Source organism: Trichosurus vulpecula, chromosome 3, assembly GCF_011100635.1.
Source record: "Trichosurus vulpecula isolate mTriVul1 chromosome 3, mTriVul1.pri, whole genome shotgun sequence".
NCBI lineage: Eukaryota > Metazoa > Chordata > Mammalia > Diprotodontia > Phalangeridae > Trichosurus > Trichosurus vulpecula.
The window spans coordinates 389,241,194-389,253,399 of NC_050575.1; the positions used below are offsets into that span (position 1 = coordinate 389,241,194).

At 35.8% G+C, this 12,206-nt stretch overlaps 1 protein-coding gene across 9 annotated transcripts in view; it reads left to right on the forward strand.

Annotated features, from left to right (window-relative positions):
* The window catches only part of ZC3H18 (zinc finger CCCH-type containing 18), an 83,229-nt gene that overhangs the window by 18,871 nt on the left and 52,152 nt on the right, over positions 1–12,206 (forward strand). For all 9 annotated transcript variants that reach the window (XM_036750930.1, XM_036750933.1, XM_036750929.1 and 6 more), the window contains 3 exons: positions 3,403–3,551; positions 3,874–3,966; positions 5,718–5,875. In XM_036750930.1, the coding sequence (XP_036606825.1) occupies positions 3,403–3,551; positions 3,874–3,966; positions 5,718–5,875 (400 nt within the window). The remainder of the gene's footprint in view (positions 1–3,402; positions 3,552–3,873; positions 3,967–5,717; positions 5,876–12,206) is intronic.

A 12,206-nucleotide genomic window follows, 5' to 3' on the forward strand; every position in this document is an offset into this window, starting at 1 on the left:
ATCAGGTGGAAGTTTGATAAGATCTTAATCTTTCAAATCTGGACTAACACCTGTTTTCTTCTCTTTTATCTTCTATTTTTATCTTGAAACTTGCTTTAAGATACTACAGGGAGAGATTTTAGGTTTGGATTTGTGTGTATTATTTTTGGTTGTTTTTCATATGGAAAGGCTTTTTGTTCATGATTCAGAAACTTAATTGTGAGAAATGAATTTGTTTAGCAGGCTGCCTGGCATATCCTGTTCTTTTCATCATTTTATTTGCTTTGTTCTTATTTGTTGTTTCCTACCAGGGTTGTAAAGTGTTATATTTTTTTTCTCTTCCACTCATTTCAAACTGTTCTCTTGGCTTCCTTTTTTTGCATTGGTTAATGCCAGACACTTATCTCTGTCTTAAGGTCAAAGTTCATATTTACCTAATTGCAAATAGTGATTTGATCTTGATCTAATTGCTATCCCCAAAACAAATAGTCATGTCATGATTTAAACTTGATTGATCTCTTTTGCATGTGGGGAACTTGAAGTAGACTGCAATAAAGTATGTATAGCTTAAGAATTTTGAATAAGAAAATTGCTCCAAAGAAAACTTTGGAATCATTATGGAAGGTAGAACTAGAAGACATCCAAATTCCTAAATTCAATTCTAAAATTACCATTATCTGCTCCTTCTGAAATGACTTCTCACTGACCAGGCTCCTTACAACTTTAAGTTATTTTTAACTTAATGCAGAGGATTAATCCATAGGTTATAACTTCATTTCATCTTAGTCCAATATCTGATTCAGTTTAACTAGTTAGCAGCTAACTAGTTAAAAGTTATGCTGTAATCTATTCATGTTTGGTATAGTACTACCCTCAGTCCTCTGGCTTTAATAGAAGTCTTATTTCCTGGCAGGATCAACCATCTATGATACAAATAAATAAGGGAGAATAGATTTTGAATGGAGAGTCAAGAATTGTTGAGAAATCCTTACACTTCAGGCAAGAAAATTGCATATAAGATAAGATGGTGAATGAATAGCAGTTCATTTAGGAAGAAGTGGCCCCTATGTTAGTTTTAGGAGACCAAAGAACTAACCACATAAAAGCATTGTGAAGTCTGAGACTGTTTAACATAAAGACACAGAATAATCCTATATAGCTTAATATTTTCTAAAGGTATTATAGCACAGAACAATAATTGATATTCATAATGGTGGCCTGAGTTATTGAGAAAAGTTTGTTATATTCAGCATACTCTCTTTAAGAAAGCTGGGAAGTGTATGATGTATTTTGGAAAAATAAATGACTGAAATAAATTTATTTCTTAGAAAGGGTAAGCTTCAATCATTTGGAAAATTTCATTCCCTAAAAAATGCAGATGAGGTATTACTGTGTATTCAGATACAAATTAGGCATTCTCAAGGATAGGATCATGAGCGCAAAGGAACTTCAGAGATCTTCAAGTCTACTTACCTTATTCTGCTTGCCCAGCTACTCAACAAAGGTCTACAATTTACAGTCAAGTTAGTTATGTAGTTCTATGAAATAGTTACCTAGTTTGGTAAATGACCATCCTAAGTAAAAGTAAACAAAATAGCATGGAAAATGATTTGTAAATATTTACAAAATACTTCATACTTAAACATAACCTCACTTCACATATGCTCTATTTTTTTTTAATTTAAGACATTAGTGAATTGAACATTTTTTTAAAACTTGCATTATCATATTTTAGGCTTTTAATTCACACTCCTTGTAGAAAGTGGACCAATTCCATTCATTGTATTGGTTCTTTCTTAGAGTACACATTGGTTGTATAAAAGTGTAGTCTTGGAGTTGAATTCTTCACTGTATGCATTCCTAAAGATATCAGAATCTTTGACTATTGCAATGTCTTCCTGTTAATTGAGACAATGAACAGGATGGAAAATGGTTGTTGAAAACTAAATTATATATTTGTTTTATTTATGTCATATTTTCCGGCTTACCATCAAAGAAAGCTAAACAACAGGACATATGAAATGTATGGTTTCGTTTTAGCAGCTTCTATAATTGTTCTTTTGATCTTTATTACTTAATGTTTTATAAAAAAAATCAACTTTTTCTCATTGAGGCTTAATGGAGGAAAAGTGGGAAATGGGGACAAGAGTTAAACTAATTAGATGCAGTTGCACTAAAGAATCAAAGAAAAAAAATAGTTAAAATTCTAGTTTACATCTTTTTGCAGTATACACTTTGAAAATTTTAGATTGGTAGAGAATTATGTCATATATCATAGGAAGTATCGCAGTGGAAACATTTAATAACTAACTGTAGTAACTGATTAAAATACTGGTAGTGTTTAGGTAGTTTTTTTTTTCTTTTCCTTTTTTTAAAATAAGCCGCTTAAGTTGTTTTTGGATTTTTTAAATATTATTTAAAACTAACTTCTTAGGATCTCTACCTCTTATTATTTAAAAAGTCTAAAGTGTGACCAGATCAGCGCCAGTCTAGCCACTTTTTCACAGTAGTCTCCATTTGTAGAATTTGACTCTGTTTTACCAGAGTGAAAGCATACTTTATGCTTCCCTGAATTTTTTTGCTTCTGACTCAGTGATAAAGTAGGATTTTTTTTTAAATACTCCTGAGCTGATTTCTGATGTTACAAGCCACTTACGCAAATCATTTTGCTTCCTTGCATCAGGGCCATCTTTATTCTCATTACTTTTTGCAGCTTACAGAAGCTGGCAGTTATGGGTTAAATGTGCCTAGCACTCTGCTGAAGCAGGAGAGATGAGGTACCTTTCTTCCAGATTATTGCGTATAGGTGGATCCTCATACCTTTGTCTGCCCAGTTTCCCTTTGGCAAGGGCACGTGTGTTTTATTTTTTCCCCTCTTCTCTTCACTGCCCTTAGCAGCTTAGCACAGTGCCTAATACTTAATAAATGCATTTTAACCTTACTGCTCCTATTGAAGGTATATTTTTAGTATATTTTTCATATTTTTTATTTTTAGTATATTATTCATGTACTCAGTTTCTCATACATGTAATTCAGTCCTTATATAATAATACTTAAACATCTTCAGACCAAATTTATGAGTAAGAGCTAGTTTGTAAGAACTTAAATTATTTTTTAAAAAAGATGGATGTCTGAGTTAATTGTGCTGTTTTCAGTTGAAGGTTCATACTAGTATCTGTAGTTCCATATAGGAAAATCAATTTGAGCTCCAACTGATATGCCTTAACTAAAAAGGAAGGCATACTTATTGTCCCTGTCTTTAGAATTTATGAAGTGCTGTACAGTATCTTGAATTTCTTTATCCTGTATAGATCTGTTTCCTAGAATACTCATTGGTTATAGTAAGGTTAGTAGTAAGGTTGGTAGTAAGATTAAAAAAAACCAGCTGTGGCCAAATCCTTACCTGATTTTATGTTTTTATAGGTCATTGTACTTGGGGGATGAATTGTAGGTTTATCCATCCTGGAGTGAATGACAAAGGAAACTATTCTTTAATCACAAAACCAGATCCTTTTCCACCCAATGGTGCACCACCTGTTGGACCTCATCCATTGATGCCTGCCAATCCTTGGGTATGAACTTCTCTTTTCATCAAAGCCTTGTACATTTGGTGGGTATGGGGTGGGGTTAAATTTCAATCTTAAAATGTTCTGATACCAACTGAATGAGAAATTCTGAGATTCATTGACTGGTGACTTCTCTGGTTGTAAGAAGGCATTTTTGCAGCCTTAGGTAATGTTTTTCAAATGTATGTTTTCTGTGTCAGCGGTCCTAGACATCTGATTTATCAAGGTGGCAGCTTGGATACAGTTTGGTTGACTTAAGTCTATATTTGTCATCTCTACTTTTTGACATCTAATAAAATGTTAATTTTTTTGGTCAATCTTTTAATAGGGTGGACCAGTTGTTGATGAAATTCTGCCTCCACCACCTCCAGAACCCCCAACAGAGAGTGCCTGGGAGAGAGGACTCCGGCATGCAAAGGAGGTAAAAGGACAGCAGAAAACCTGAAAAGAAAAATACAGTCTTCTTCATTGCCTAAAATTCATTATTAGCATTTATCTGATCCAGAGAGAATGAAATGAAACACAGTAAAGCCACTGGGAATTATTTTCACACTTCTGTGGACTCATGCTATCCGAATTTGGAGTCAGAGGACCTGGGTTCGAATCCTGCTTCTGCTGCTTACTACCTGTTTGTCACTTCCCTCCCCTCTTCAGGCCTCAGTTTACCCATCTATAAAATATGGGGTTGGACTAGATGATCTTGAAGGTTCTTCCCAGTTCTAAATACTGTAGTCCTTATTGTATCTTTTATTGTTTTAAGGGAAGCGTAAATAAATAGTATATCCCTAAGTTTTATAAACTTTATAATCCATCCTCTGGGAAGGATACCCTGCAACCTCCATAGAAGAGGAGACTGGATCTACTTATTATTTTAAAGGCAATAGGGTACGGTAGGAAGAGCAAAGGTCTTGAAATCGAAAGATCTGAATCCCAGCTCAAATGCTAGCTGCGAGACTGACTTGTTTAAGTCACTTCATCTATCTGTGCCTCAGTTTCCTCATCTACAAAATGGAAATCATAATAGAATGTCTTATTAGGTTATAAGGAAAGTATTTGAACTTTAAGGCGCTATATAAATGAATTCTCACTGGTTTTATGTTTGGTTGAAATTGAAACCAAATCCAGTAATTGTCAGGTGCTTTGTGCAAGTATGTATTAGAAGGTTTAACCTGCTCTTAAACCAAATTTCTTAGTAGAGAAATTTTCACAAAATGCATTTGACCCAAAAGTCTGTGACTGCAGCCTTCCTTAACCTTCAACGGCTAGGAATCATCCCTTCCTTAACTTCCATAAAATTCTTCACAGTCTTTGTATAGATAAAATGTTACCCCCCTCTTGGATGTGACCTCATTTCTGGAAAAACTTAATGATGAACAAATTAGTCGCTGCGTTTTTCTACCCTCTATATATCCCTTTTATTTATTTTTCTGTCTTTCCTTCTCACCTCCCCCCCCCCCAAAAAAAATTTTTTTTTCTAAACCTTGAGTGACCTTAACAATTATGTTGAATTATGTTGACACTTAGCAATTGTTTTGAATAGTTAAGTCTTATCCTTATTGTTATGAGCCTTTTGTCTCCCATTCTACCTCTCTCTTCACCTCCATGCTTTTGGCTGCTTGAATTTTTCAGTCTCTTGACTCAATCCCAGAACTATTTGTGGGTAATGGTAGGATCAATCCCTGTTGGAATATAAGTTAAATCCATAGCTATGTTTGGTGCACCTGGCTTGAGGGCTGGATGCAACTCCAGTGGTTTAATGAAGAACTTGATTTGCTTATTTGCTCTAAAAACCAGTAGCATTTAGGATCATGGGATCTAGATCTGGAAAGGCCTTTAAAGATCAAATCTAAACCCCTCATTTTACAAATGAAGAAACTGAGTCCCAGAGATTTGTGATTTTGTTGGATAGCTTTCTGTGCTTTGATTCTTTCACAAAGTTATAGGCATCATTTTTTTTTTTAATTATCTCCACCATCATGCAGCTTCTGCCTGACTGCTGTGTTAATTTTAGCATCCTTCCCATTTAGGGTCTCTGGGAGTGCTAGATGCCAAACCAGAATACAGTGACTGCAAATTTTTCCCCTTTCCCCTCCCTCTTCCCCCCATCCTCAGTTATTGTGATAGTATTTTCTTTTTAAATGATTTATATGTCATTTATTCTTGTAATGATAGGTATTAAAAAAGGCAACCATTCGAAAAGAACAGGAGCCTGATTTTGAAGAAAAAAGGTTTACAGTGACCATTGGAGAAGATGAACGGGAATTTGACAAAGAAAATGAATTTTTCAGAGAATGGAATTATCGGATTACTAGAGATGTCAGAGATACAGCGTAAGAAGTGGAACCATTTTTTCTTTAATGATTTGTGGGAGGGCAATGCCAGTGTATCTTTCTGTTAATCTCAGAACTCTTTGGTAGTTATTTGGAAAAGGAATTGCTTCCCTTTTTTTTTTTTTTTTTTGAGGTGTCTGCTTATCTGAAAAACACCTGTGCAGTAGACAAGAAGCTGGTAGGTGTAAGTTCATGTATTTGCCTAGAGTATATTGGCATCCCTGAAACAGCTTCTGGCTATATATTAGCAATTGGCTTTTCTTTTATTCAGATTCTGATAAGTAATTATTGGGGCTTTGTGCTATGGTAGGTGTCCCCTTAACAAGCCATCTGGTGTTCCCGTCAAGTCTGAGAGCATATCTTGTAATTGCTCCAGGAGCCTTGTGATCCTTTCTGCTTCCCTCAGCCTTGTATGGGTACATCAGGAAACAGGAAATCTGTAGAGCTCGACACAAAAACACAGAAGGCACAGAGAGCCTTGACTTGGGGGTTGGGTTACAGATCCCACTGCCAACCAACACTACTGCCTTTGTTTCTCTTCACCATGTTGCTAGAAACTTTGATTATAGCAGCATGCCTTTGGCAGCAAAAAGCTGTTTTTGTAGTCTAGTGGGGTCACAGCTTTTTCCCTGTAATTTTATTATTTGTATCACCTTTCACACGTAAAAACACCTTAAAGCCAGGTTTCTACCAAAGAAAATCATTTTAGTTCATTCTAGTTACTTGGCATAAACTAAAATGTTTTTGACAGTCCAAATTGGTTTGTCATCATTTCACAGGTGTAGTTAGTCACTTTTTACTCTTGGTCATGGAAAAACTCATCATGTATCAACCTGAATTGTATTTATGAATTTAAATGAAAATGAAAACTTAGTGATGAATGGGACAGTCTAGGATTCAATCATATAACTTTAACTGACCCTTGATTTCTTAAGTATATTTTGAAATGCTACTATAGGCAAACATGGTCTCAGAATATCCCTTAATATTCTGTTTTCAAAGAAAACTCAGCACCAAAATTCAATCCTATCATTGCCCTTTTAATGGCTGAGGCAGAGGTGGAAATGAAACTTTTTATACCTGGTACATCGTAGGTTCTTAGGTACTCTCTAAATGAATAAAAGATAGTATTGCCTAGGTCTCCTTTTGCTCTTAGAAGAGAGAGGTAAACTGTTAGTTTCACCAGATAGGGTAGAAACATACCTTCTAGAAAGGAATAAACCCAAAGTCAAAGTGTCAGGGTTTTAAAGACCTGTGTAGATGAAGCATTTTGCTAATAAAAAGACTATTCTATTTGGGTCCAGTGAATTAGAGCTTGGAATTTTTCTGGATCATACTTTGTCTCTTCTACAAAGAAAATAAATGCTATAGATTGTTCATTTGGGTTTTATGGCATAATAGGGGGAAGGATTCAAATGGTTAGTCACAACTTATTTCCCAAGGAGTAAATATCCAAAGATTGGTTCACAAATCTGGACATGTTTTGTAAAAGAAAAGGGGCAAAAGGTGGGAGGATAGAAATTTAGTACAACAGAAAGCGTAATGGACCTATGAAGGGGCAGCCATTATTTTAAACCTCCTCATCTACTGTTTATCTTTTGTCTTTTCCATTATTAATGATCTGTCAGCTCCCCAGGCCTGATGGAGCAGAGATGCAATAAAATTTCTTGTTAAACATAATTCCCATAACTGCTCTTCATGATGATAATATAAATTATTTTTATGTATGTAGCATTTTAAGGGTTACAGAAATGCTTTCCCCACCACAGCCCTGTGAGGTATATCAGTACTGACATCATTACCCTGTTTTACAGATAAGATAACTGAGATTCAGAGATAAGCATCTTACCCAAAGCCACAGTGTCCTAGCCACAATTCCTTGATCCCCTCACTTCAAGCCAAGTGCTCTGTACCATGTTGTGTCCAGTGACCATGTAGTAGTTGGCAAACATTATGAAACTATGTATGTATGTTTGTATATACACATATACTCCTGACGGGAACAGGAGCACATACGACATAACACTCTAGAGTAAAAATAATAAATATGTTGGGGCCATATGGTGGGGCTTTTTTTGCTAAATAATTTAAGATTTTAAAAATTACTTGGAAAATGGAGAGAATACTATTCACTTGAATAAACCATTCTAAATTGATGGCTTTTCAACCTGTCTGACAAGGACAGCTAATTAATAGTGGAAGGTAATAGTATAGACACAGGCCTTCCATGTATAAAATGCCACCTTGATTCTTGAACATCAGATTTAAGGTACCATTAGCAGAAGTATCCTAAGATTAAAAAAGTACACAGACCAAAAAGTGATGTAATCTGAGTTTTCATGTTGATATCATGGCCATTTTTAAGTTTAAGATCTCTTGTTTATTTAATAAGCTCCCATGTATTCATTTATCTCTGTACTTTTAAATCAGTATATTCAGTTTGAAACTCTTGCCTGAGCAAAAATCTCACGTCACTCATCACTTTCTGGACATTTTCAACTGGGAATCTCCCACCTCTCAGCAGTACCTCAAACCCCCTTGTCCAAAAAAGATTCCTTGGTTCAAATACTAGCTTTGTGATCTTGGGCAAATGACTTAACCTCTATGAGTCTTAGCTTCTTTATCACTGAAATTGCTGATAATATTAACCTCATAAAATCTGGAGGCTTAAATGAAATAGTTTACATAAGGTGCTTTGCAAACATTAAAGTATAATTTAAAATATCCATTATTAATATTATTATAAATATGCTTCTCCTCCAGACTTTGCTATTTCTCTAAAGTGCACCACCATCCTAATCAACCTGGTTCATCTCTCTATAGAGAACTTCCTTTATTCTCTCATAACTTCATATCCAGTTGATTATTAAGTCTTACCTATTTTATCTCTGATTTCTATAATGGCCATACCCTATCCAGTGACATGGTTACCACCCTAGTTTAGGCCCCCATCACCTTTTGCCTGGACTATGGCAGCAGCTTCCTTGTTGGTTTCTCAGCTTCCAGGTGTTCCCCTCTCCAAACCATCCTACACAAAGCTGCCAAAATAATTTCCTTAAAGCACATGTCATCCCCTGCTTGAGTCTCCAGTGGCTACCTGTTGCCTCTAGAGTAAAGTAACAAACTCTTTAGCTTGACATTGAAAGCCCTTCATAGTCTGGGTCCAGCCTACCATTTCAGATTATTTCATATTACTCCCCTTCACACATACTTTTTCCATGGAGTCAAACAGACATATATGCTCTTCTTTGAAGTTGGCATTCCATCTCCTTTCTTCATGTTTCTGTACAGGCTATCCCATGTGCCTGGAATGCACTTCATATCTTAAAAGCCCTAACTTCTTCAAGGTTCAATTTGGGTGCTACCTTCTCTAGGAACCCTTTAATGATTCCCCTATTAGTGCTCTTCCTCCATTTAAATGGTTATATTTATTTGAGTAAAGGCGGTATTTCCTGCCCCCTCACCTGCTAGAATGTGAGCAGCTTCTACATTAAGGGATCGAAGTGCTTGGAATATGATATTCTGGAGGTCAGTGAAGGTAGGATTAAAACCAAGAATCACCTACCCAGCAAAACTGAGTATCATGCTCCAAGGCAAAATATGGACTTTCAATAAAATAGAGGACTTTCAAGCTTTCTCAGTGAAAAGACCAGAGTTGAATAGAAAATTTGACTTTCAAACACAAGAATCAAGAGAAGCATGAAAAGGTAAACAAGAAAGAGAAATCATAAGGAACTTACTGAAGTGGAACTACTGTTTTGTTTACATTCCTACATGGAAAGATGATGTGTATAATTCATGAGACCTCAGTGTTAGAGTAGCTGAAGGGAATATATACATATATATGTGTATATATATACATATATGTGTATATATATATCTGTAGACAGAGGGCACAGGGTGAGTTGAATATGAAGGGATGATATCTAAAAAAAAAATAAAGGATGAGAGGAATGGGGTAAATTATCTTGCATAAAAGTGGCAAGAAAAAGCAGTTCTGGTGGGAGGGAAGAGGAGTCAGGTAAGGGAGAATGAGTGAATCTTGCTCTCATTGATTTGACCTAGGAGGGAATAACATACACACTCAATTGGGTATCTTAGCCCACAGGAAAGGAGGAGGAAGGAGATAAAAAAAAAGGGGGGATGATAGGAGTGGGGGGAGGATAGAAATGGGGAGGAAATTTGTAATTGACACTCTTGTGAAAATTAATGCTGAAAACTAAAAACATTAAATAAATAAATAATGATTTAGAAGAAAAAAAAAAGTTGATTGTAGCCAGGATTATGAAAGATGTATTGGAATGGGAGAGGAGTAGAACAGGAAGTTCTGTCAGGAAGATACTGCAGTAATTTAGGTGGTTGGAAATACAGTAGTTTTGAGCATTGCCTGCTTCAGAACTGCAGGGGAAATAACATTCTGAGACAATTTAGTCAAAGGAAAATGATTTCTTCTTTCGTTAAATTTTCCAGAAATTAAACACAATTTTCTCCCATGAGGATTATTTTAGTGAAAGGAATTTCTTTTCTATAAGATCATAATCCTAATTTACAGCTATAGTACTTGTATTGAACACAAGGCATAGTTTAGCTTTACCTTAAAGGGAGAGACTTCCTTGTATACTTAGCTCTAAAACGTCTGTCTTAAGTTAAGAACTGTGTGTAAGCATAGTAGATGATGTTTGAAACAAATTAGAAATCGCACAGTGGGTAAATAGCATTTAAAAACAGGCACCATGGACACAAATGAAAGTATGTAGAATAAATTGGAAGAACATAAGTAAATAAATAAGTAACTACTTAAAATAAATAAATAAATAAATGACATGTTTGCTGAGGTGGGTTGTTCATCCAAGATGGATCAAAGGGTTTGTTTTTTTTTTTAAATGGGCCCTGAGGATGGAAGCAAAACTTCCAAGCTGGATTTTCAGTTTGGATTCTCTCTAATGTCCATCAACTTTTCCCTCAAATAAATCTTTTGAAGATAGTGCTACATTACACCTAGAAGACTTTTTATCTTTTGGTGAGGCAAGCTCCAGAAAAATAATCAAAGATGGCTAAATAGGTTATTTTCTACTTAAGGAATTTTTAACTTTATGGCATATTTCTTTATAGCAAATATATAGCTAGTTTTACTAGCTGATGTGTTATGGTTCCATTTTACTTAAGCAGGGTGGCTGCTTTCTGGTTAGTAAACTTGTCTATTGCTACCATAGAGAAATGAATGAGAAATTGTAAGAAATTGAAACTTTGTGAAGTTTTAGGTTTATTTCCAGTTTGTAATCAAGCACTTAGAGGCATTAAGGTTTCATTTTAGGAGTTCATGTCTAAATTGGGCAACTGATGCCATTTCCCGTTGCTTGTATAGGTAATAGAAATTGCCAGTAACTAAAATTTCCTGATACCTGTTTGAGTTTTTCTAGGTCTTGAGCAGGTAGCAAGTTTTTGCAAGTGAGTGAATCATTTGGGTTGTTGTAAAACCAAAGCTGTTCTTTCTTCTTCTATCTCCTCTAGTTGTCATACTTCCTTCTGTTCTTACTTATTAAAACTTCTTGAAGACTTGTATTCACTGAATGGGCGTTACCACACTCAAAGTGAGAACCTGAAAACACCTTAGCCTGAAAGGGCCAGGTCTCACAGTGCTTCCTGGGTCATCTCCAGTCGTCCTGGTGAATATCAGGCCACTGGACCCAGATGGCTCTGGAGGAGAAAGTGAGGCTGATGACCTTGCACAGCCTCACTCAAATCAAAGTCAAGTCATCATTTCCCTGATGTCATGGTCCTCTTTGAGAATGAAGGACAAACACAATTAGTCTGTTTGAATGGCATAAGCCATTCAAACATTGCCTGTGGCTTCTTATTTAGAAAAACTTTGATATCTTTCTTGTCACTTCTCCTAGATTTTTAAGCTTCATCACCAGTATTGATTCTTGATTCTTTTCATCAAATATATGAGTGATTGTTGTGTTCTAAGCATTGTGCTGTTTGCTTCTCAGATAAAGTATCTGAAGGTATCCCTGCTCTCAAGAGTTGACAGGCTATCAGGAGATACATAATGGGAGGTAAAATGTGATCAGAAGAAAAGGATGGGTCTGATTCTGTGCTGTGAAAAAACTTGAGGGAGATATTTCTTGCAGTTGAGTAGGGACTGAGAAAGCCTTCATGGAATGACTCCTCAGTTGGGTCTTGAAGGAGGAGAAACTTTCTTCCTATTGTCTTATCACCAGTGGATTATGAAAAGAGATCTGGAAAGTTAGGTTGGTGCCAGCTTTCATCAGGTCCTGGAGGGTTGGAACGGGATTTAGTGTTATCCTATACACACTTGGGAAACCAT